The sequence below is a fragment of the Pelobates fuscus genome, chromosome 7 (assembly GCF_036172605.1).
Source record: "Pelobates fuscus isolate aPelFus1 chromosome 7, aPelFus1.pri, whole genome shotgun sequence".
Classification (NCBI taxonomy): domain Eukaryota; kingdom Metazoa; phylum Chordata; class Amphibia; order Anura; family Pelobatidae; genus Pelobates; species Pelobates fuscus.
In genome coordinates, this window is record NC_086323.1 from 203172234 (window position 1) to 203195548 (window position 23315).

General features: G+C 43.7%; 1 protein-coding gene across 2 annotated transcripts in view; it reads left to right on the top strand.

Moving 5' to 3' along the window:
• Positions 1-536: 536 nt before the first annotated feature.
• HDAC11 (histone deacetylase 11) overlaps positions 537-23315 on the top strand; it is a 67487-nt gene continuing 44708 nt past the window's right edge. Inside the window, exons 1-3 of one of the 2 annotated variants that reach the window (XM_063427098.1) lie at positions 556-622; positions 11939-12006; positions 22058-22206. In XM_063427098.1, the coding sequence (XP_063283168.1) occupies positions 11996-12006; positions 22058-22206 (160 nt within the window). In that variant the 5' untranslated portion in view covers positions 556-622; positions 11939-11995. Of the gene's footprint in view, positions 623-11938; positions 12007-22057; positions 22207-23315 lie in introns of both variants that reach the window. The other variant, XM_063427099.1, reaches the window with a different exon arrangement.

Here is a 23315-nt window from a genome sequence, read left to right on the forward strand (position 1 = left end):
TGTGGGGGGGGGTGTATATTAATGAATGGGGTCAGTGTGGGGGGGGTGTATATTAATGAATGGGGTCAGTGTGGGGGGGTGTATATTAATGAATGGGGTCAGTGTGGGGGTGTATATTAATGAATGGGGTCAGTGTGGGGGGGTGTATATTGATGAATGGGGTCAGTGTGGGGGGGTGTATATTAATGAATGGGGTCAGTGTGGGGGGGTGTATATTGATGAATGGGGTCAGTGTGGGGGGGTGTATATTAATGAATGGGGTCAGTGTGGGGGGGTGTATATTAATGAATGGGGTCAGTGTGGGGGGGGGTGTATATTAATGAATGGGGTCAGTGTGGGGGGGGTGTATATTAATGAATGGGGTCAGTGTGGGGGGTGTATATTAATGAATGGGGTCAGTGTGGGGGTGTATAGATGTGATGATGGCATTGGTTACCATAGTAACAGTCCTCCATTAGTAGAGATGCATTGTGGGTAACGATCAGGTTGATGACGTCACACAGAATGTTCAGGTATTCCGTTAAAATCTCCCATCCTGCGAAAAATCGTCACTTCCGGTCTCGCTGTTGGGAATAATATTTACTGAATCCGAGCTCCACCCAACATCAACAACCTGCAGGATGTGAGTACATAGGGGGGATGGGATAGTATGCTGAGTGTGAGTACATAGGGGGGATGGGATAGTATGCTGAGTGTGGGTACATAGGGGGGATGGGATAGTATGCTGAGTGTGAGTACATAGGGGGGATGGGATAGTATGCTGAGTGTGGGTACATAGGGGGGATGGGATAGTATGCTGAGTGTGGGTACATAGGGGGATGGGATAGTATGCTGAGTGTGAGTACATAGGGGGGATGGGATAGTATGCTGAGTGTGGGTACATAGGGGGGATGGGATAGTATGCTGAGTGTGGGTACATAGGGGGGATGGGATAGTATGCTGAGTGTGAGTACATAGGGGGATGGGATAGTATGCTGAGTGTGAGTACATAGGGGGATGGGATAGTATGCTGAGTGTGAGTACATAGGGGGGATGGGATAGTATGCTGAGTGTGGGTACATAGGGGGGATGGGATAGTATGCTGAGTGTGAGTACATAGGGGGGATGGGATAGTATGCTGAGTGTGAGTACATAGGGGGGATGGGATAGTATGCTGAGTGTGGGTACATAGGGGGGATGGGATAGTATGCTGAGTGAGTACATAGGGGGGGATGGGATAGTATGCTGAGTGTGAGTACATAGGGGGGGATGGGATAGTATGCTGAGTGTGGGTACATAGGGGGGATGGGATAGTATGCTGAGTGTGGGTACATAGGGGGGATGGGATAGTATGCTGAGTGTGGGTACATAGGGGGGATGGGATAGTATGCTGAGTGTGGGTACATAGGGGGGATGGGATAGTATGCTGAGTGTGGGTACATAGGGGGGATGGGATAGTATGCTGAGTGTGAGTACATAGGGGGGATGGGATAGTATGCTGAGTGTGAGTACATAGGGGGGATGGGATAGTATGCTGAGTGTGGGTACATAGGGGGGATGGGATAGTATGCTGAGTGTGAGTACATAGGGGGGGATGGGATAGTATGCTGAGTGTGGGTACATAGGGGGGATGGGATAGTATGCTGAGTGTGGGTACATAGGGGGGATGGGATAGTATGCTGAGTGTGGGTACATAGGGGGGATGGGATAGTATGCTGAGTGTGGGTACATAGGGGGGATGGGATAGTATGCTGAGTGTGGGTACATAGGGGGGATGGGATAGTATGCTGAGTGTGGGTACATAGGGGGGATGGGATAGTATGCTGAGTGTGAGTACATAGGGGGATGGGATAGTATGCTGAGTGTGGGTACATAGGGGGATGGGATAGTATGCTGAGTGTGGGTACATAGGGGGGATGGGATAGTATGCTGAGTGTGGGTACATAGGGGGGATGGGATAGTATGCTGAGTGTGGGTACATAGGGGGGATGGGATAGTATGCTGAGTGTGGGTACATAGGGGGGATGGGATAGTATGCTGAGTGTGGGTACATAGGGGGGATGGGATAGTATGCTGAGTGTGAGTACATAGGGGGATGGGATAGTATGCTGAGTGTGGGTACATAGGGGGATGGGATAGTATGCTGAGTGTGGGTACATAGGGGGGATGGGATAGTATGCTGAGTGTTAGTACATAGGGGGGATGGGATAGTATGCAGAGTGATTACACGGGGGTGTAGTATGCAGAGTGATTACACGGGGGTGTAGTATGCAGAGTGATTACACGGGGGTGTAGTATGCAGAGTGATTACACGGGGGGATGTAGTATGCTGAGTGAGTACGGGGGGGATGTAGTATGCTTAGTGTGAGTACGGGGGGGGATGCAGTATGCTTAGTGTGAGTACGGGGGGGATGTAGTATGCTTAGTGTGAGTACGGGGGGGATGTAGTATGCTTAGTGTGAGTACGGGGGGGATGTAGTATGCTTAGTGTGAGTACGGGGGGGATGTAGTATGCTTAGTGTGAGTACGGGGGGGATGTAGTATTCTTAGTGTGAGTACGGGGGGGATGTAGTATGCTGAGTGTGAGTACAGAGGGGGGGATGTATTGTGCTGAGTGTGAGTACAGAGGGGGGGATGTATTGTGCTGAGTGTGAGTACAGAGGGGGGGATGTATTGTGCTGAGTGTGAGTACAGAGGGGGGATGTATTGTACAGAGGGGTGTGTGTATTGTGCTGAGTGTGAGTACAGAGGGGGGGATGTATTGTGCTGAGTGTGAGTACAGAGGGGGGGATGTATTGTGCTGAGTGAGAGTACAAAGGGGGGGGGTGTATTGTGCTGAGTGTGAGTACAGAGGGGTGTGTGTATTGTGCTGAGTGTGAGTACAGAGGGGGGTGTGTGTATTGTGCTGAGTGTGAGTACAGAGGGGGGTGTGTGTATTGTGCTGAGTGTGAGTACAGAGGGGTGTGTATTGTTCTGAGTGTGAGTACGGAGGGGGGTGTAGTATGCTGAGTGTGAGTACAGAGGGACACCCTAAAGGTCTGAGGTTCTGTGTGTTGGAATTGGTTAAAAGGGAAAATCGACGTGGTGATTACGACAAAGTCTTGAGACAAAGATAATGTAGATGGATCCCAGCCGCAGGGTCTTAATCAAGGTTTTTTTTTTCTTCGCCTCATTTATCTAAAAGCCCCCGTTTGAGTCAATGCATCTGTGGCGAAACCAACCTCGCCACTGGGCCCTGGAGAAGCCTGTTTGCCCGCCTCCTACCTGCTGACTATGGCCCCTGGATTATTTGGTGCATATTGTATTTTATTGTGCGACTGCTGGCCCTTTAAGTATAGTGAATGGTATTTTATTGTACTGCTGCTGGCCCTTTAAGAACTGTCTGGGGACATATTGAGACTTTGGGTAACAATACCCTTTAAGACTATGGACTTTTATTGGGTGTGTATGGCCCTTTAAGAACCGTCTGGGGACATCTTGTAACTTTGGTGAACAATGTCCCTTTAAGACTATGTCCCCAGACCTGTAAAATAACTTGCCCCTGGCTTTCCCCCACTTGGTTCAGTATATAGGGCTTACTGAACCAAGTACCACACAGGCGGACCACCCAGAAGTTAAAGTGTGCAGGCAATTTACCTCCCAGGCTGTGAGGTTACTGCAGGTTAATTGCACGTGGCGGCGGCCATCTTTGTTCAGTCGAACGCGGTCAGCGGTGTATGCTAAAGATTCTGTGGAACTGAAATCGGCTACACATTTTGCCGAACACACGCTGACCCTTACCTTCTTCCATACTGAACTTGCAGCTACAGAGACTAAGTCCCGTTCGAAATTGGACTTAGTCGTTTTTCGGCATGAAATTGACCGGCCGCACAGCCCAAATCTATGGAACTGTTTTGGGCAGGAAAATGTGCTTGCGGTCGGTCATAAAGGGACCTCCAGCTAACTTTTGATCCACTGGAGGGATTTGGCTGATTTTTGGAAGGGTTTATGTTTAAAGTGTGCTGATTCTAAATATGTAGTTTGGATGTATGGATTTAAAGTTATAGCACATGTATAAAAACTGTAGTTTTCCTGGCTGTATAATTATGTTAACTGGTTATCTGAGGGGAGGGGATGTGTGGGTTGTACCATGTATGTCATTGGTTCTTTTATGCCTCCCCCTGTGTGTGGCCTGTATGTGTATTATTGTAATAAAAGCGAGGCTGGATGAGACAGTCCAGAGTTCCTGTTTTACCCTCAAAGTGATGTGTCGTCTCATTATTGGGGGAAGGATTTAATGTATGCTGTTCCAGTTGACTGCTAGGAGTACAAGCCTATTCGTATGGTTCCTATTCAATGGTCTACAGCATTCATACGCTTGGGAGAATTTAAAGGTTTCTCGGATTCGGTGATTATGGTGTCTGCCAGAGTGCTTGGAGTCCTCAGGAAGCACTAGGAGCATCCATTAACGGAGGTACCAAGTCGGGGTGCCAGGTGATCCGTTACAGCATCTCTATAGGGAACATTAACGTATGTGCTGCACATTGTGAAGCACTGACCCAGGGAGCACCTATAGAGACCATCTGAGTGACTGTCGCTAGAGGTGTTACCAGGCAACAATGTAAACACTGCCTTTTATCTGAAAAGTCAATGTTTACATTGAAAAGTGTTCAGGGACAGGATATAGACTTCAGAACAACTACATTAAGCGGTAGTGTTTCTGGTGACTACAGTGTCCCTTTAAGAATTGTATTTTTGGCGTTTAATTTCTCTGGCTCCTTACTTTTCTAGCTGGCTCCTAGATTCCAAGCAAATTTGTCAAGCCCTGCATTAACTTGTCACCATTTTTTCACCAATTTATGTCAATTTTTGCGGAGTATTTCTTACACTTACTATGTACCACTGTCATAAAAATCTCCAAATTATACTCCATTACACTTTCTGAGTAAAACAATATGCCCAATATATGACCTAGCCTAGACACTATTTTGTGAAGTTACAGTGCTGTAAAAGAGGCGTGACAAGTTCAGGTTTTTAAGTGTGAATTTTCATGGAGGGTTTTGATGCATCCATTTCCAACTTTGGAGCGCTTGAGCAGGCTACATATTATAACTACATAAAGGCATACTATTTCTTAAAGAACACATCCCAGGGTATTTTAAAAGGCAGCTTATTATTATTTTTTTTTTTTTTTTTTTATAAGAGTTTGATATGAGTATTTTCCTGACATATGGTGGCAGTACAATAGGGATGTACTCTTCCCTCGGGACAAGCATCTGAAATAAATAATTAACATAAAATGTACCTCCCATTACCAGGTATAAGAGTCCAAACCAGCCCAGGGTTCTCTTTCTTGTTCCAACAGGAACGGACGGCATTTGGAATGTGGATGGTGAGGCACGTGGGTTGCTGCCAGGGGGATCACACGCCTGGGTGGATTTGCGTTCCACCGGAGTTCTGACCACGCTATTGCGCATGCGCGGTCTGAACTCTCCGAAATGGTGCCAAATTTAAAGCGGATCTGCCTATTTATGCTGTGCAGATCTTCCTGTCAGCATGGATGCTCGGCAGTGAAGGTCTCCTGTGTCACCAGCCACCCCACACGGGTCAGAGGTTTTAGAGGTAGGATTCTTTAGACTCTCATCTTTAAAACTCTATTTTTTTATTTTTTTTTATTGTTTCTACAAAATGATTTATTTGATTATGTATTACAGATATGTCTAGTCCTGTCTCTACTGATAATATGGATAAAGATAAAGTGCCTACACCTGCTTCTAAAAAAGCCAGTTCCAAAGCTAAACATCTCTGTTGTAGTGAATGCTCTACTCCTTTACCAGATGGTTTTTAAAGGAAAGTCTGTAATGTTTGCTCTTCCTTGACGCTAGAAAAATCAAAGCAACAAGAGATGAAATCCTTTTGTCTTGGTTTCAGGATAATCTGGCCCAGACTTTTGAGTCTTTTAACCCCTTAATGACACATGACATGTGTGACATGTCATGATTCCCTTTTATTTCAGAAGTTTGGTCATTAAGGGGTTAAAGAGCCTGCTCACACTTCTCCTGTAAAAGCTACTATACAGAAGTCTAAAAGGAAGAGCACTCCGTCTAGTTTAGAACTATCCTCGGGTGAATGTTCTTTTTCTTATTCAGAATCCTCTAGCGACTCTTCTGTTACTGAGGTTGGTTTTCCAACACTTCCAGCCCAACAAAAAAATGCTGGATTTAATATTCAGAGAATGGAAGAACCCTGAAAAAAGAGCTTGTCTCCAGGCATTTTAAAAGATAAATGGGAAGAATTGTCGGTGGTTGATGTACAAGTGGCTCAATTGTCTAAAAAAACGACCATACCTATTGGTGAAGTTTCTGGTCTGAAAGACCTTGTGGATAAGAGAGCTGAAACTTCCAGCAGACGCCATCCGAGTGGGCGGAAGGTTTTGCAAGGTTTTGTTCACAGATGGAGGGAAAACACTACAAATCCATGGATTCTGAATCTGGTGCAAAATGGATACCGAATAAATTTCTTAGATGTTCCAAGACCAAGTTTTCTTGTCTCCTCCTACCGGTCGAAGTTAAAAAAACAAGCCCTTTTTTCTGCCACGGTCTCCCTATTAAGAAAAGGTGTGGTAGAAAGGATTCCAACTTCCCAAGTATATCAAGGGGTATACTAGGGATCGACCGATATTCTGTGAACTTTCAGGCCGATAGCCGATATAATTTGCCGATATTCTGTACATTACCATTTTGGAAAATAAAAACTATTTCTAAAGGTAAATGCACAAAATATGCATGCCACGTGTAGTGGATGCAGTGTGTTTATACAGGGGAGCTGTGTATGTTTGTGTAGTGTGTGTGTAGGGGATGCAGTGTGTGTTTGTGTTGTGGATGCAGTGTGTGTTTGTGTAGTGGATGCAGTGTGTATTTGTCTAGTGTGTTTGTGTAGTGTGTGGGTAGGGTGCGTAAAGTGAATGCAGTGTGTGTAAAGTGAATGCTGTATATACTAAATGCAAAGTGTGTGTGTGTTTGTGTAGTGTGTGTGTATAGTGTGTTTATATAATGCAGAGTGTGTGTGTGTTTGTATAGTGTGTGTGTGTGTGTGTGTGTGTATATATATATATATATATATATATATATATATATATATATATATATATAATGCAGTGTGTATTATATAAACACACTACACAAACACACACTGAATTATATAAACACACTACACAAACACACTGTATATAATGCAGTGTGTTTGTATAGTGTGTGTATATAATGCAGTGTGTTTGTATAGTGTGTGTGTATATAATGCAGTGTGTGTTTGTATAGTGTGTGTCTATACAAACACACTGCATTATATACACACTATACAAACACACACTGCATTATTATACACACACACACTGCATTATATACACACACACTATACAAACACACACTGCATTATTATACACACACACACACTATTCAAACACACTGAATTATATACACAGTGTGTTTGTGTAGTGTATGTGTATAATAATAGAGTGTATGTGTGTGAGGGGGCATTTTTTTTTTTTTTTTATATATTAAATTAATATTTTTTTTTATATGTTTAATTATTATAATTTTTTTGTTGTTGTCCCCCCTCCCTGTTTTTTGCCTTGCCAGGGAGGGGGGGGCAGTCAGTGGCATTGGCTTAGGCTGCTGGGGGGGGGGGGGGGGAAGGGAAGCGGGCAGCAAGCGTTTACTCACCTCCCAGCAGCTCCTCCAGCTCCCCAGTGTAAATCTCGCGAGACCCGCGGCCGTCAGAGCTGGCCGCGGGTCTCGCGAGATTTACACTGGGGAGCTGGAGGAGTTGCTGGGAGGTGAGTAAATGCTTGCTGCCCGCCCCCCCCCCCCCAGGACGGCCGGGCTTGTAATGAGCCTGGCGGTCCTGGGAGGTATTATCGGCAATATCGGTATCCCTATTGGCCGATACCGATATTGCCGAAAATACCGAATATCGGCCGATTATATCGGTAAAACCGATAATCGGTCGATCCCTAGGGTATACTCCCGGTTGTTCCTAGTCCCAAAACCGGACATGTCTTTTTGTCCAATCTTGGATCTAAAAAACCTGAACAAACTCATTCATAAACCAACATTTCAGAATGGAGACTATAGCGTCTGTCACCCATATCCTTCGAAAAGGAGATTTCATGGCAACTTTGGATCTAAAGGATGCCTACCTGCCTACCTGCATAATCCTATGGATGTGAAATCAAGAAAATACCTAAGGTTTGCAATAAGGAAAGGGAAAAAGGTCCATCATTTCCAATTCGGAGCCCTTCCATTCGGGCTAGCTTCAGCACCCAGGATTTTTACAAAGGTCCTCACACCTGTCACAGCTTTTTTTAAGGATGCAAGGAATCACAGTAGTACATTACTTGGACGACTGGTTAATAAAGGCAGATTCAAGAGGCGCTTTAGAGTCAGTTGTGGCCTATACGCTAGAAATCCTGGAAGAACATGGTTGGATTATCAACATAGAAAAATCACACCTTATCCCTAGGAGGTCTATCCTGTTTCTAGGGTTTTTGATCAAGTCAGAGACTGTCGGTTCATCTGACAAGAGAAAAGAGAAAAAAGATTTTAATAAACCTTCTTCGGATGTCAGAATGTTCGGTGAGGAAAGCCATGCAGGTTTTTGGTTATCTGACCTCTACAATCCCGGCAGTAAAATGGGCCAGAGCGGAATCAAGGCCCTTACAGTGGGAAATTCTTGTCCAATGGTCAAAGAACAAAGAAGACTTGGATGCATTAATGAGTATATCAGATCATACAAAAGAAAAGATCTCTTGGTGGCTAGAGGAAAAATTCATTACAGAAAGCCTGTCTTTTCGTCAAAAATCTTGGATCGTGATTTCTACAGACTCTTCAAATACAGGTTGGGGAGCTCACCTCCTGTATTACTTAAGACAAGGTGTTTGGTCGAAAAAGGCAAAAAAGGAATCTTCAAATGTCAAGGAGTTGTTGGCAGTTCTCTATGCTCTTCAGCAGTTCAAGGATTTCATTATAGGAAAAGCTGTAAAGATCCAGTCGGACAATCAGACTACAGTCTCCTACCTAAACAAACAAGGCGGTACAAGAATAAAAAATAAATTATTTCCTTTGCTCACGGATTATGTCCTGGGCTCAGTCATTTAGACGACATTTCCGCCATTCACATTCGAGGAGTAGACAACGTGGTAGCAGACGATTTAAGTAGATCAAAATGGTCCCAGAACGAGTGGTCTCTCAATCCAGACATTTTCGCTCATCTGGTGAAGAGATTCGGTCTGCCAGTCATAGACCTTATGGCAAGAAGATCAAATGCAAAAGTAAGATCGTTTGCCTCCCTCTTCAAGGGAGACAAGCCGCTGGTTATGGATGGTCTTTTGATCCGGTGGGAGTTTCCCCTTGCTTATATTTTTTTTCCCCCCAGTGAGCCTTGTTCCAAGGATTCTGCAAAAGGTAACACCAGATCAAGCTCGTATTCTGGCCATAATACTGTACTGGCCAAACTGCAGCTGGTTCTCGGTTTTAAAGGAGATGGCTTTAAAGTACTAGATTCTCCCGGTAACACCGGATCTTCTGGAAAACAAGGGAATTCCAGTAGAAGTATTTGACATGTTCAGGTTGACGGCTTGGCTGCTGCACGGCTAATTCTGCAGAATAGGGGCATTAAAGAAGAGAGGTTTCAGTTACTGTTAAATTCTACCAGAAGCTCTACCTCTCCTATCTACTTCAAAATTTGGATGAGATTTCTTCATCGTTGCATAGGATCCTCTCCTTCTACTGATACTATCCTTCATTTTTTGCAAGATGGTCTTGCTCAAGGTTTTAGTCTGTCTACCCTCAAAGTCCAAGTTTCCGCGCTCAGTCATTTTTTGGTAAAAAATTGGGCTTCTGATCTTCTCATTAGATTTTTTTTTTTTTAAAGCTGTTAGACTTATAAAGCCTCCTAAGAAAATCTGTTTTCCTTCTTGGGATTTGTCTTTAGTTTTGAAATCTCGGTGTACTGAGCCTTTCAAACCTTTTGGAAGAAGCTTCATTGAAGAATCTGTCCCCGAAAACCGTGGTTTTTTTTTTTTTTTTTTTTTTTTTTGGCCATTACTTCGGCTTAGAGGATATGGGAACTCCAGGCCCTTTCTTCCTCTCCTGACTTTACAACATTTCTTCCGGATAAAGTGGTTATGTACCCTAAGCCTTCCTTTCTTCCGAAGTTTATCAACCAGCCTTTTTTTTTTTTTTTTTTTTTTTTTCTTCCTTCCTTCCTTTAATGGTCCATTTATGCCAGATTGGAAATTTGATTGGAGCCAAATAGATGTGGGTAGGTCTCTGAAAATCTACTTGGACCGCTCCTCTACGTGTAGGTTGACTGATCATCTACTCGTGAATTTCTTTGGAACATTTAGAGGCCAAGTTGCCTCCAAGGCCACTTTAGCTAGATGGCTGGTGGATACTATTAAATTGGCTTATTCTTCCTCGAATCTGCCTGCCTCCTTGAAAGCACATTCTACTAGAGCCATGGCTGCCTCTTGGGCTGATAAAAATTTTGTTCCTCTCCGGAAGATATATGCAAGGCGGCTACCTGGTCTTCTTTCAACACTTTTACAGGCTAGACGTATTCTCTGATGCTGATATTGGGCACAAGGTGTTACCAGCTGTTATTGCCTAAATTCCTGCCCTTAGAATGGGATCTCGATATATCCCTGTAAGGAAACCAAGAGTTTAATGTAGAGAGACCTCCATTCGGTAGGTACATGGAACGAAATCCATACGAGATACAAATAGCTTCACAAGATAATTCCCTTGGTAAAGCATACGATTTCCAAATAACAGTCAGAGTCCAGGATCAGGATACAAGTAGCACTCGCTTTATTCATACGCACAGCCTTTTATGCAGGTCCCCATGCAAGGGGACATCCCACAGGGAGGAGTAACATTTATCCAATCATGTACAGTAAAAATATAAAACACACCCAACACAAACATGAAATCCCCTCCCCTAGCCCTGGAGATAATCAGGTCTGATACAGTGGCAACCTAATTATCTCCAGGCAGAAAAATCATTAGTTTCCCCAATTTCTGGAACACCCCTTTATACATGGGGTATCCCCACAAATCCTATGTCCCCTGATAGCCCTGATCTGGGTGACCAACATATTCAAATTTCACCCAGATCGGTTCAGGGGTTCTCAAAATCTCTGGAAGTCCATTGTGACCGGGTCACCGTGGGTGGGCTGCCCAAAATAGTTCCACAAGTTTGAGTGGTATTGCCGGTCACTTTAGAAAAAGGGGGAAAAACAAGTAAAAGTACCGAATGGATTCCCCTGGCTCCTAGCAGCGATTGTTCCCCTCATTCGTATGCACACTTGTACCGAATAGCGCTCTTCTAGCTAATCGGTATCTATAGTTCCAGCGTTCGTATGATTGAGACCGGTGTTCGGGAAGTCGAGTGTCCGATTTTAGTTCCAGACACTCGACGACCAAGTCCCGCTGTCTTTGTTTGACGAAAAAAGATGGCCGCGGTTTTCTCTGCCACGTGGCGTTCGGCAGTACGAACGCTGGCCGCACACGTAGAGGGTGAAAGTGATGCCGGCTTTGAAGTTAAGTGAGCCAGGGGGTGGTCTTTGTTTGGCAGTTCCATCTGCCGATTGAAAATAAACAGAAAAAGCAAGCAACATGCAGAAATACCGGATAATAGTCATTTCTTCACAATCCCTATTGTACTGCCACCATATGTCAGGAAAAACTGGATTTTACTCACCGTAAATTCCTTTTTCCTTAATATGGTGGCAGTACATCACTCCCTCCCTGTGTGTGTGTGTGTGTGTATGTATATATATAATTATTATTATTATTATTTTTTTTTTTTTATTAATTTTGGGTGTTCTATGGATTCTTGGTACGTACTGAGGTCCCTGGACTGGTTGGGTCTCTTATACCTGGTAAGGGGAGGTACATTTTATGTTAATTATTTATTTCAGATGCTTGTCCCGAGGGAAGAGTACATCCCTATTGTACTGCCACCATATTAAGGAAAAATGAATTTACGGTGAGTAAAATTACAGTTTTCTATTTTTCAATATTAGATTTTGCTTTCATACCATATTCCTCTTTTTTTTACTTTTACTTCAATTTATTATTTCATTGTTCTATTTCTGCCGCAAACACAAATTCTCACTCACTCACTCGTACACACCCAAACAAAAACAGAAACAAAAAATAAAGAGAAGTCTTTAACTATATTTCATTGCCTGTTCTATTTCCTATCTCTTGCTCCACACAGTGAGGAATAAAAGCTACATTTACTCTTTTTCTCTGTCATTTCCAGTTTCTATGCCATCTTACTTTCTCCTTTCTTTGTCCCCTTATCCCCCTTTCTCCCTCCTTCCCTGTTTTTCCTCTTGCTCTTCATTGCCCTCTTAATAGTGTTAATACTTATTTAGCCAAGGACTCCAAAGGATATTATATTTATCCAATGTATTATAATTCAGATAAAATCCCCTTTCCATATCTCCTTGAAGCTTTACCTGATTCCTAACCATATTCCAGCATATTTTTTTCTTTTGATTTCCAATTTCACGCAGAAATTTTCATAGCTAAAAAGGATTTGTATCATCATATATCTATCCTTAAATTCGAATTCTCCCAAATCCATATGTAGCAATGCCCTCTTTGGAGTTGGAGCTATCTTAATTTTCAATATCTCGGAGATAACAACAAAGATTGTTTTCCAGACATCAATTATCTTTTTACAATCCTACCATATATGCAAATAACTACCATTTTGATCCCCACATCTCCAGCATAATATATTCTCTGTGCTCTTGAATTTTGCTAATATGGTAGGTACTAAATACCATCTCTAATTCAGTTTTAGATTAGAGTTGAGCGGACACCTGGATGTTCGGGTTCGGCCGTACTTTGAAAAAAGGCCGGGTTTCGGGCTCGAACTTGACCCCGAACCCCATTGAAGTCAATGGGGACCTGAACTTTTGGGCACAAAAATGCCTCTAAAAACCTCCTGGAAAGGGATAGAGAGCTGCAAAGGGAATTAAAATGGGGGTAAGAGTAGGACAAGTGCCCTGCAAACAAATGTGGATAGGGAAATCACTTAAAATAACATAAAAATTAAAAATACAGCTGAGCCATAACATAGCACTAGATGGAATCTTTGATTTTAGCTTTGGAAGAACACAAATCTAAAGCAAGGCTGTCAGGAGGACCACCAGAATTATCCATTTGAGAGAGGGTTGGAGTGCAGGGTATTCTCTTTCGTTGTTCAAACTGAGATCAACTCCTGATACATGGAGAAAAGGCCTTCATAAGCCTCTGCTATTGTGTACATACTAGGCATGTGCATGGGAAAAAATTTCGTTTCGGTTCGGCATTCCGAAATTTGGGATTTCGGCAACTCGACACTTCGGAACGTCTCTTGCAGCCGCTTGGTAGATAACTCCCTAATTCCCACGGTATTAGGGAGTTAACTACCAAAAGGCTGAAAGACCTAAATTGCTCACTGTTTAAAAAAAAAAAAAAAAATAGGTTCCCCCCTCCTCTCCCGAGCCCCCATGCGTGAGTGGGGGCTTTTAAACTAAAGGGGGGGGGGGGCGGCTTATTTCCCCCCACCCCTGAGCGGCGGGTGGTGGCCCTAAATAAAAAAAATAACCCCCCCCTCCCCCCAAAAATTAACCCTACCTCCCTCACCCTAAAAATAACGAGGGGGGGACCGTTTAACTAAGTACCGGGGGAAAAAAAATAAAACTTAGCATTTGATGCTTTCTTTCTTCTAAAATCATTTTTTTTTCAGCCCCAAAAAAGGCCAAATAAAAAGCCATAATAATCTTTCTTCACCCGGCGAGGGCTCCACGCAGACTGAGCTTTGCAAGGTGGGGGAAGGCTTATAAAGCCTTGCCCCGCCCTGCAATTAGGCTCAGAGCATTCTGATTGGTGAGTTTAAGCCATCCAATCAGAGTGCTCTGACAGGTAAATAAAGAGACTGACAGGTAAGTCTCTACATTTACCTGTCACAGCACTCTGGTTGGTTTGAAATTCACCAATCAGTGCTCTGTCATTTTACACAGCGTAAAAAAGTTATTTGGAAAGTTACTTAATCCACCAATCAGAGAATTAAGAGTCAAATTACACAGCGTGTTATAGCGAGTAGGGGCATAATTTACTAATACTAAGTAATCTTTACTTGGTATTAGTAAATTTGGCTGAAAGACCACTTCAGGTCTTTCAGCCTTTTAGTAGATGGCTCCCTAATACCGTGGGAATTAGGGAGTTATCTACTTATTCATTCCTGTCATTACATTGACTGGCCAAGTAACTTACATTTTATATAAATATGTTACTTGATTGTTGTAAGTGTTGCAAATGCTTGAAAAATATTTTTTATGTACTTTAAATGTATTTAATGTGTTGATATAAATATTATAAGTTTTTTATTCAGATTGCTTCCACAACACTGAAATTGAGAAGCCATACCTTGGCCTATAGAGTATTACAGACTTTCATTGTATAGGAATGGAGACCACATCTGGTTCACTTTAAGAGTGATGTTGAAGGGCTTGTTTATAGTAACCTTTGACCTAGCCTTGAAAGCCTGAATTCCTTTGAAGACTCACATTTCTACTGGCAATTATTCATTACATCATGTATATAGAAGTTCTTTGTCTTACATATCTTGCCGCCAAATATAACGTATGACTTTAATCATAGATTTCAAATGATGCTAAGTCACACCCCTTTTTCTAAGATAGCCACTTATTTTAAAGTAAGTATGTATACTCCCCTCTGTAACTGAATTTTAAACCCATAAAACTAATTGTAGTTTAGAATTCGTGGCCAATACCTTTAACATCAAAAATGGATAACACCTGGAACACTATGTATTGGACAAAGACTGTTAATGACATGTTATTACCGGATGGATGATGTGTTATGTTTGAATAAACATACCATATATACTCGAGTATAAGCCGACCCGAATATAAGCCGAGGCCCCTAATTTTACCCCAAAAAACTGGGAAAACTTATTGACTCGAGTATAAGACTAGGGTGAGAAATGCAGCAGCTACTGGTAAATTTCTAAATAAAATTAGATCCTAAAAAAAATATATTAATTGAATATTTATTTGCAGTGTGTGTGTATGAGTGCAGTGTGTGTGTGTGTGCAGCGTGTGTGTGTGTTGCAGAGCCTTGGTGGGGATGGGCAATTTTGTTTTTTATTATTATTTTAATATTTTTATTATTTATTTGTATTTATTTAATTACATTTATTATTTTTGTATTTTTCTTTTTTTTATTACTAATTTTTTTTTCGTCCCCCCTCCCTGCTTGATACATGGCAGGGAGGGGGGCTCTCCTTCCCTGGTGGTCCAGCATTGGCAGTTCAGGGGGTCTGTGGGGGCTGTAAGAGAGTTTACTTACCTCTCCTGCAGCTCCTGTCAGCTCTCTCCTCCTCCGCGCCGTCCGTGCAGCTCCCTCTGTCAGCTCCCAGTGTAAGTCTCGCGAGCGCCGCGGCTCTCGCGAGACTTACACTGGGAGCTGACCGAGGTGCTGAACGGACGGCGCGGAGGAGGAGAGAGCTGACAGGAGCTGCAGGAGAGGTAAGTAAACTCTCTTACAGCCCCCACAGCCCCTGTCTGTATTATGGCAATGCAAATTGCCATAATACAGACTATTGACTCGAGTATAAGCCGAGTTGGGGGTTTTTAGCACAAAAAATTTGCTAAAAAACTCGGCTTATACTCGAGTATATACGGTAAGTTAAACTGCAAGATACTTGATTCGATTTGTTAAGAAAACTGGTATGTGACAAACAAAGATTTCACGGAATGCCAATTTCCTACAATGCTTACAGCTGAATCCTGGCTATGTTTTTGTATACTTTTTATTTAAAATTGTATACAGTGTAACCTTCTTCTTCTTCCACTGGGTAAGTATATTAGTACTTAGGCAATACTGTGCTTCAGCACTTCGGAAATTCGGTAATTTCGGAACTTTGGGACCTTGGTAATTCGGCACTTTGGCTATTCTGACATTCGAAAGCACCCGAATTGCCCGAAATGTCTAGCACATAGTTTATACTAAGTGACCCATAAGTTGAGGAGGCAGTGACCGTGGCAGTGGAAGTGGAAGCGGCGGTGGAGGAGGTAGCCAATACCCCAAAAAAGAAAACCAAGAATAAGTGCACTTGAGTATAACAATGGCTGGGTGAGGCCGTTATAAATGTCTATTCTGCGTAAGGTACAGACAAGTCTGGTGGGATCCATGCCTGGTTTCATTTTAATAAACGTGAGCTTGTCCACGTTGGCTGTGGACAGGCGTATGCGCTTGTCTGTGATAACGCCACCTGCCATGCTAAACACACGTTGAAACAATACACTGGCTGCAGGGCAGGCCAGCACCTCCAAGGCATAAAGGGCAATCTCGGGCGATGTGCCCAATTTAGAGACCCAGAAGTTGAATGGGGCAGACCCATCAGTCAGTACGTGTAGGCGTGTGCACACGTACTGTTCCACCATGTTGCTTAAATGCTGCCTCCTGCTAAGACGTTCCATATCAGATGGTGGTGCTGGTTGTTGTGACGTGCTGACAAAGCTTTTCCACATTTCGGCCATGCTAACCCTGCCTTTTGAGTTGCTGGCGGTGCCCCAGCTGCGTTGGCAACCTCTGCCTCCTCCTCTGCCTTCGCCTTGTGCTTTCACTGAGCCCCTGGTGTCAGATGGGAATGCCCAAAGCAGCGCGTCTACCAGCGTGCGCTTGTAGTCGTGCATCTTCCGATCACGCTCCAGTGAGGGAATAAGGACGGCACGTTGTCCTTGTAACTGGGATCTAGCAGGGTGGCCACCCAGTAATCAGCACAAGTTAGAATGTGGGCAACTCTGCAGGCACTGCAGCATGTAGTCGCTCATGTGTGCCAGGCTGCCCAGAGGCAAGGACAAGCTGTCCTCTGTGGAAGGTGTATCGTCTGTGACCTCTGTATCCCCCCAGCCACGCTCCAGTGATGCCCACGAGCTGCGTTGGGTGCCACCCTGCTGTGAACTCGGTTCCTCCTCATCTTCCAGAACTGTGCCCTAGCTGGACAATTGTGTACCTGGGCTATGCTGGTGCAGCAACCCACCTTCCAAGCCACTTGTGAATGACTGACCTGAAACCATGGAAATTACCCCTCTTCCTCCTCCACTTCCTCCTGTGCCGCTTCCTCTTCCATGATCGCCCAAAGCGTTTTTTCAAGGAGACATAGAAGCGGGATAGTGAGGCTGAGAACGGCGTCATCGGCATTGGCCATGTTGGTGGAGTACTCGAAACAGTGCAAAATGGCACACAGGTCTCGCATGGAGGCCCACTCATTGGTGGTGAAGTGGTGCTGTTCCGCAGAGCGACTGACCCGTGCGTGCTGCATCTGAAACTCCACTATCGCCGCCTGCTGCTCGCACAGTGTCTCCAGCATGTGCAAGGTGGAGTTCCACCTTGTGGGCACGTCGCAAATGAGGCGGTGAGCGTTAAGGTCGAAGTTACGCTGCAGCGCAGACAGGCGAGCAGCAGCAGGGTGAGAACGCCGAAAGAGCGCACAGACGGCCCGTACTTTCTGCAGCAGCTCTGATATATGTGGGTAGTTTTTCAGGACTTTCTGCACCACCAAATTCAGCACATGCGCCAGGCAAGGGATGTGTGTCAAACAGGCTATGCCCAGAGCTACTACGAGATTTCGCCCATTATCGCACACCACCAGGCCGGGCTTGAGGCTCTGTGGCAACAACCACTCGTCGGTCTGTTGTTCCATGCCTGTCCACAGCTCCTGCGCGGTGTGGGGTTTTCCCCCCCAAACATATGAGTTTTAAAACAGCCTGCTGTCGTTTCCCCTTGGCTGTGCTGAAGTTGGTGGTGAAGGTGTTACGCTGACCGGATGAGGTGATGGTGGAGGAGGAGGCGGCAACAGGAGGCAAAGAGAAATGTCCTGCAATCCTCGGTGGTGGAAGGACATGCGCCAAACTGCTATGCGCCTCAGGCCCAGCCGCCACTACATTTGCCCAGTGTGCAGTTAGGGAGTGTAACGGCACCCCCAGGCATAAAAGGGGTTAACAGCCGTTTAGTAGCTCTTCCCCCTTCCAGAGACACAGGCACAGCTACTGTAGACACCAATCCACCGAACCGGAGAAGCATTTGAATGCTTTCAAACATACGAATAGGAAAAACCATACAAATAGGTTTACACTCTTAGCAGTCAAACTGGAACAGCATACAATAAATCCCCCCCCCCCCCCCCCCCCCCGTTTTGAGGGTCAAGCAGGAACAGACAGAGCTGTGGGTTTATTGTTCTTATATACACATTAGTACCACCCACAGGGTTTTGGAAAACAACCAATAAACACGTACAATACACTCAGACACTCCCACACAAAATCCTCCCCTCTGCCTGTGATACAATTACCTTACACAATGGGTAATGTAATTATCACAGGCAGAGAAATATCTTTTCCACATTATTCATAACTTTAAAAGTATGCATCACATTCACATAAAACATTTTCAGAATCCGCATACTCCAAATACAAACATACATCAAAATCATACAAATTGGTCCAGTGGTTCAAAAGATAGATCGTAGTCCTTTGTGACCAAATGAAGCATGGCTTTTCTGCCTAAAACCAGCTTCTGGTTACGTGGACCTTGCCACAGATGGAGTTGCGCAGTGCACACCTGATTTTGTCCGCCAATTGGCTGTGCAGGGAAGGGATGGCTCGCCTGGAAAAGTAGTGGCGGCTGGTGTTTGGGAGATGGAGAGGTGAACGCTTCCATGGGACAGTGTGGATATGCTTGGGGATGGTGGCGGACATGATGGCGTTGCTGCCACATCCTGTTTGCGGGGTGGCAGGTGCCACTGTCACTCCAGAGGTGGAGGAAGAGGCCGAGACAGCAGCAGAAGAGGAAGCAGGAGGAGCCTGAGACCTTTCTTGGTTTTTGATGTGCTTACTTACGTTTATGCCTCGCTTCAGGCTCTGATTGTACAGCATGCAAACCACTCGTGTCTTGTCGTCGGTGTGACGAGACCAATCTCGCCACTGTGCATTGGAGTTGCCTGGTTGCCTGCCTGCTGCCTTTTGACTATGGACCGGCATTTAAATACTTTATTTTCCTATGCAGAAAGGTCTATGCATGTATTTCTGCCCTGGAGTTAGGTAGATTCTCGGATTTACTGAATGAACTCATTTAACCCAGATAGCTATGCCATGGAGTCTATTCGTGTAATGAAAGAATTTGGCTCCATGGCAATTGAACTGTGTGTGTGTGTGTGTGTGGTCTGAGCACCATTCAGTAATAATGTGCGCTCAGACCTAAGCTATCTGGGGATATGGTGCATGTCTGTATTTTATGTAATAAATGTAACCTTGGGTATTTTATTGTATTTTGCGACCATGTGGCTAATGGATTTTTGCCTCTGTCCTTGGAGATAAATGGATTACTTCTCAATTATCTCCAGGATAGAAGACTCTGTGGAACTGGTTTTGGGCAGAAAAGCCATGCTTCATTTGGTCACAAAGGACTACAATCTCTCTTTTGAACCACTGGACCAATTTGTATGATTTTGACGTTTGTTTGTATTTGGAGTATGCTGATTTTGAAAATGTATGTGAATGTGATGCATACTTTTACAGTTATGAATAATGTGGATAAACTGTATTTCTCTGACTGTGATAATTACATTAACCCATTGTGTAAGGTAATTGTATCACAGGCAGAGGGGAGGATTTTGTGTGGGAGTGTCTGAGTGTATTGTCTGTGTTTATTGGTTGTTTTACAAAAACCTGTGGGTGGTACTAATGTGTATATAATAACCATAAACCCACAGCTCTGACTGATCACTGCTTGACCCTCAACACGGAGCCTTGTATCGTCTTTGGGGGGATTTACTGTATGCTGTTCCAGTTCGACTGCTAGGAGTGTAAACCTTTTGTATGTTTTTTCCTATTCGGCTGTTTACAGCATTCATATGTTTGAGAGCATTCGTATGCTTCTCCGGTTCGGTGGATTGGTGTCTACAGTAGCTGTGCCTGTCTCTGGAAGGGAAGATCTACTAAACAGCGGTTTAACCCTTTTATGCCTGGGGGTGCCGTTACAGGAATATATTCAGGGGCTCACTTCCTTTTGCCACCTTAACTTAAAATTGTATTTTAACACAATCATTTTAACACAATATATATACACACACACACTTTGATCTGAAGTCCTATATTTTACTGGTCCCTACGATATAAACATAATTGTACAAACTATGACCGTTTTTATTTAATCTCTTTTTGTATATCACACGCACGCATCAAGGTTACTCCTTGAATTGGGCTGTGTTTGATGGGGATACATATCGAGACTGCACATGTGCATTGTAGTTTACCAGGTGTGATTAAACCTTATTCATGTCAGTATAGGGACCCGCGATGATTGGCTTTCTCTTGCAAGGGGCGGGACAAACTTACCTTGATAATACGACTCACTGTGGATGCCGGTTTTAGCTCTTGAGAAAGGCGGAGTTACCACCGAAACACGCGTCGGGCTACCGATGCCTACATGCTGATTTTACTTTAGGATTTATGTAGTTTAACAGCTAGTACAGTTTCCTGATTTTGTGTTGTTTTTGTTTTTTTTTTAGGGGGGGGGGGAAATCTTTCTTCTGTAGGGGGTTGTGACGGGTAGTACTGTAGACTAGATTCTGCTATCTACCTTCCCCTTAAGCTATCCATTTTAACTGTTATTTATCTGTCTGGTTGACTCCCTATTTAGGGCTACTCCATCCTAAGAGCAGTGAAGAGATATAGTACCTGTACGATTTATATTCTGCTTAGGATATACTTGCCCGTGCATACACTTACATTTGGGATGTCTCTAACTTGGCTACCTAACGTTTGGAAGCTGTAATACGTAGGGAATATTCCTTTAACAGGAGGGGGACACAGTCTCATTTGGGCATTTGTAGTAAGACTGACCGACTATAGTGAATCGTTTTCAACGTACTGATCTTAGTGCCTTATCCTCCTCCTCCTCCTCTTTCCCGTAATTTCTACACACTTGTCCGGAATAGTCTCTTTGTAGAGGTATCCCGGTCTAATAGCGGGGGTATTATTGGGTTTATGCAAGTTGTATATAACTGCCTCTACCTATTTGTATATCTCATCCTCCCCATTTATCTGTTTGTTTCATATCATCCTGGGAGACCCTTTACATAGGGATATACTTTCGAACTAAGATAGTGTTTGGCAGCGGTTACACGTAAGGAATATTTTTCTATTGACTAACAGTTCCACTCGGGCACCTATAGGGAGCCTGACCGGTTACCAGTGTATCACTGACAATGCGTCCGCTTTAGTGCCTTTCCTTTTTCCCTTCATTGCTACCTACTTGCACGGGACCTATTGGGTTTAAATAATACAGTGATAGCAGGAGGTATACGTTGCTCTCGACCATTTACCCATCAATAGAAAAACCTCCTTTCCATCTTTGATTTCCCCCCCCCCCCCTACATTAGACTTTCAGCTACATAGACTAATGTAAGCTACTATCACAGGTTATAATTACATTTGTATCTTGCTTAGTCCAATCGATGTAACTTTTTGCACACAACGATCTATGTGATTTATGTAGCACTACTGTATCTCGACTCTCCTTTCTATCTATCCCATACTAAACACACAGGTCACTGTGTAATACATATCCGGCATACTTACACTAGCCTGTTACTTTTGTAGCATATCTGTCTTAATTACTAGTACATTTGTTCCCTGTGGAGTCTACCTCTAGAATGTGTAAATTTATGGTGCTATTTTGGCAGTCTTTTTTATCTTTGATCACTGTTTTTGTCACACATTTACACTATTATAATTTTTTAGTATTTCTTTTGTGTGATAATGTTATTTATATATATTTTCTTTCTCTTAGTAAAGTTTATCACCTTATATTGATTCTTTACTTAGGAGGTAAATCCTATGAGGCTGGCTGACTCTTATTTAGAAGCCAACCATCCCCAATAGTGTGTTTCATATACTTGTGTACACCTTTTCCATTTTGGATTTTAACTCTGTTTTTCTTTCGGTTCTCAGGCATCACCCCACAGATCTGTATCAGGAGGTTCCCGCATCGTGCTGGCCCATTGTCTATTCCCCTGACTATAACATCACTTTCCTGGCTTTGGAGAAACTGCATCCATTCGACTCAGGAAAATGGGGGAAAGTTATCACTTTCCTCCGAGGTAACATATACTCTGATAATGAACGTGCACCTCACAGTATGTTGGCGGTGGAGGTAGGGCGGGGGGTAGTGGATGCATGGAATAGCCTTCCAGCTGAAGTGGTAGAGGTTAACACAGTAAAGGAGTTTAAGCATGCGTGGGATAGGCATAAGGCTATCCTAGCTATAAGATAAGGCCAGAGACTAATGAAAGTATTTAGAAAATTGGGCAGATTAGATGGGCCGAATGGTTCTTATCTACCGTCATATTCTGTGTTTCTATTATTTGTCTTCCCTGTTTAGTATATAACCCAGTTCGAGCTTCGCTCTACATTTGTCCTTTACACAGAAGGTTTTATTCACTAAACAGCGACATTTGCGAGTTCACCGATTGGCGCACTTCAGGTTGTTTTGTAACTGTTATTTTGGCTGAGGTTTGCCATGGTTTTTCAATCGAATTTCAACAGCACTGAGACCAAAATAAATTCTTCCAAATAGCATTAAATTGGCCCAAATAAATAATTCAAAAGGAAAATATACATGGAGGAAGGGTACCTGGGACACCCTAATAGCCTCTGCTTGGGAGATAACTGGATCAGATACTGTATTCACCGAATTATCTCCAGGCAGAAAAAATACACATTTCTAAAAAGTCCTAAAAGTACCCCAAAACACACAATATCCCCACAAATGCTACATAACCTGATATCCCTGATCAACATATCCAAAAATCACCCAACCCAGATCAGTTCAGGGCTTAAAAAAAAATTATATGGAAGTAATTTATATGACCGACCGCAGGCATGGTCCAATGCCCAAAACAGTTCCAGAGAATCAGGGCTTGCGTCAGGTCTAGTTTGGTAGACAAACTACCGAACAGAGTCAATAATCTTACCCTGGAGCTTGTTCCCTTCATCCTGACTAATGATCCCACCGAACAGTGCCATTCTAAGTTCGAATAGAATCGAATGCAGGCGATGATGCAAGTCCAGCGGTGTTCGGTAGTTTCTGCATCCAATTTCAGTTCCATGAGATTCATGCCCAAATACCGCTGACTGCTTTCATGCGAATGAGATGGCCTCCACCTCGTTGTTGTCCATAGGAATTGCGGCCACCCAGACGAACAATTAG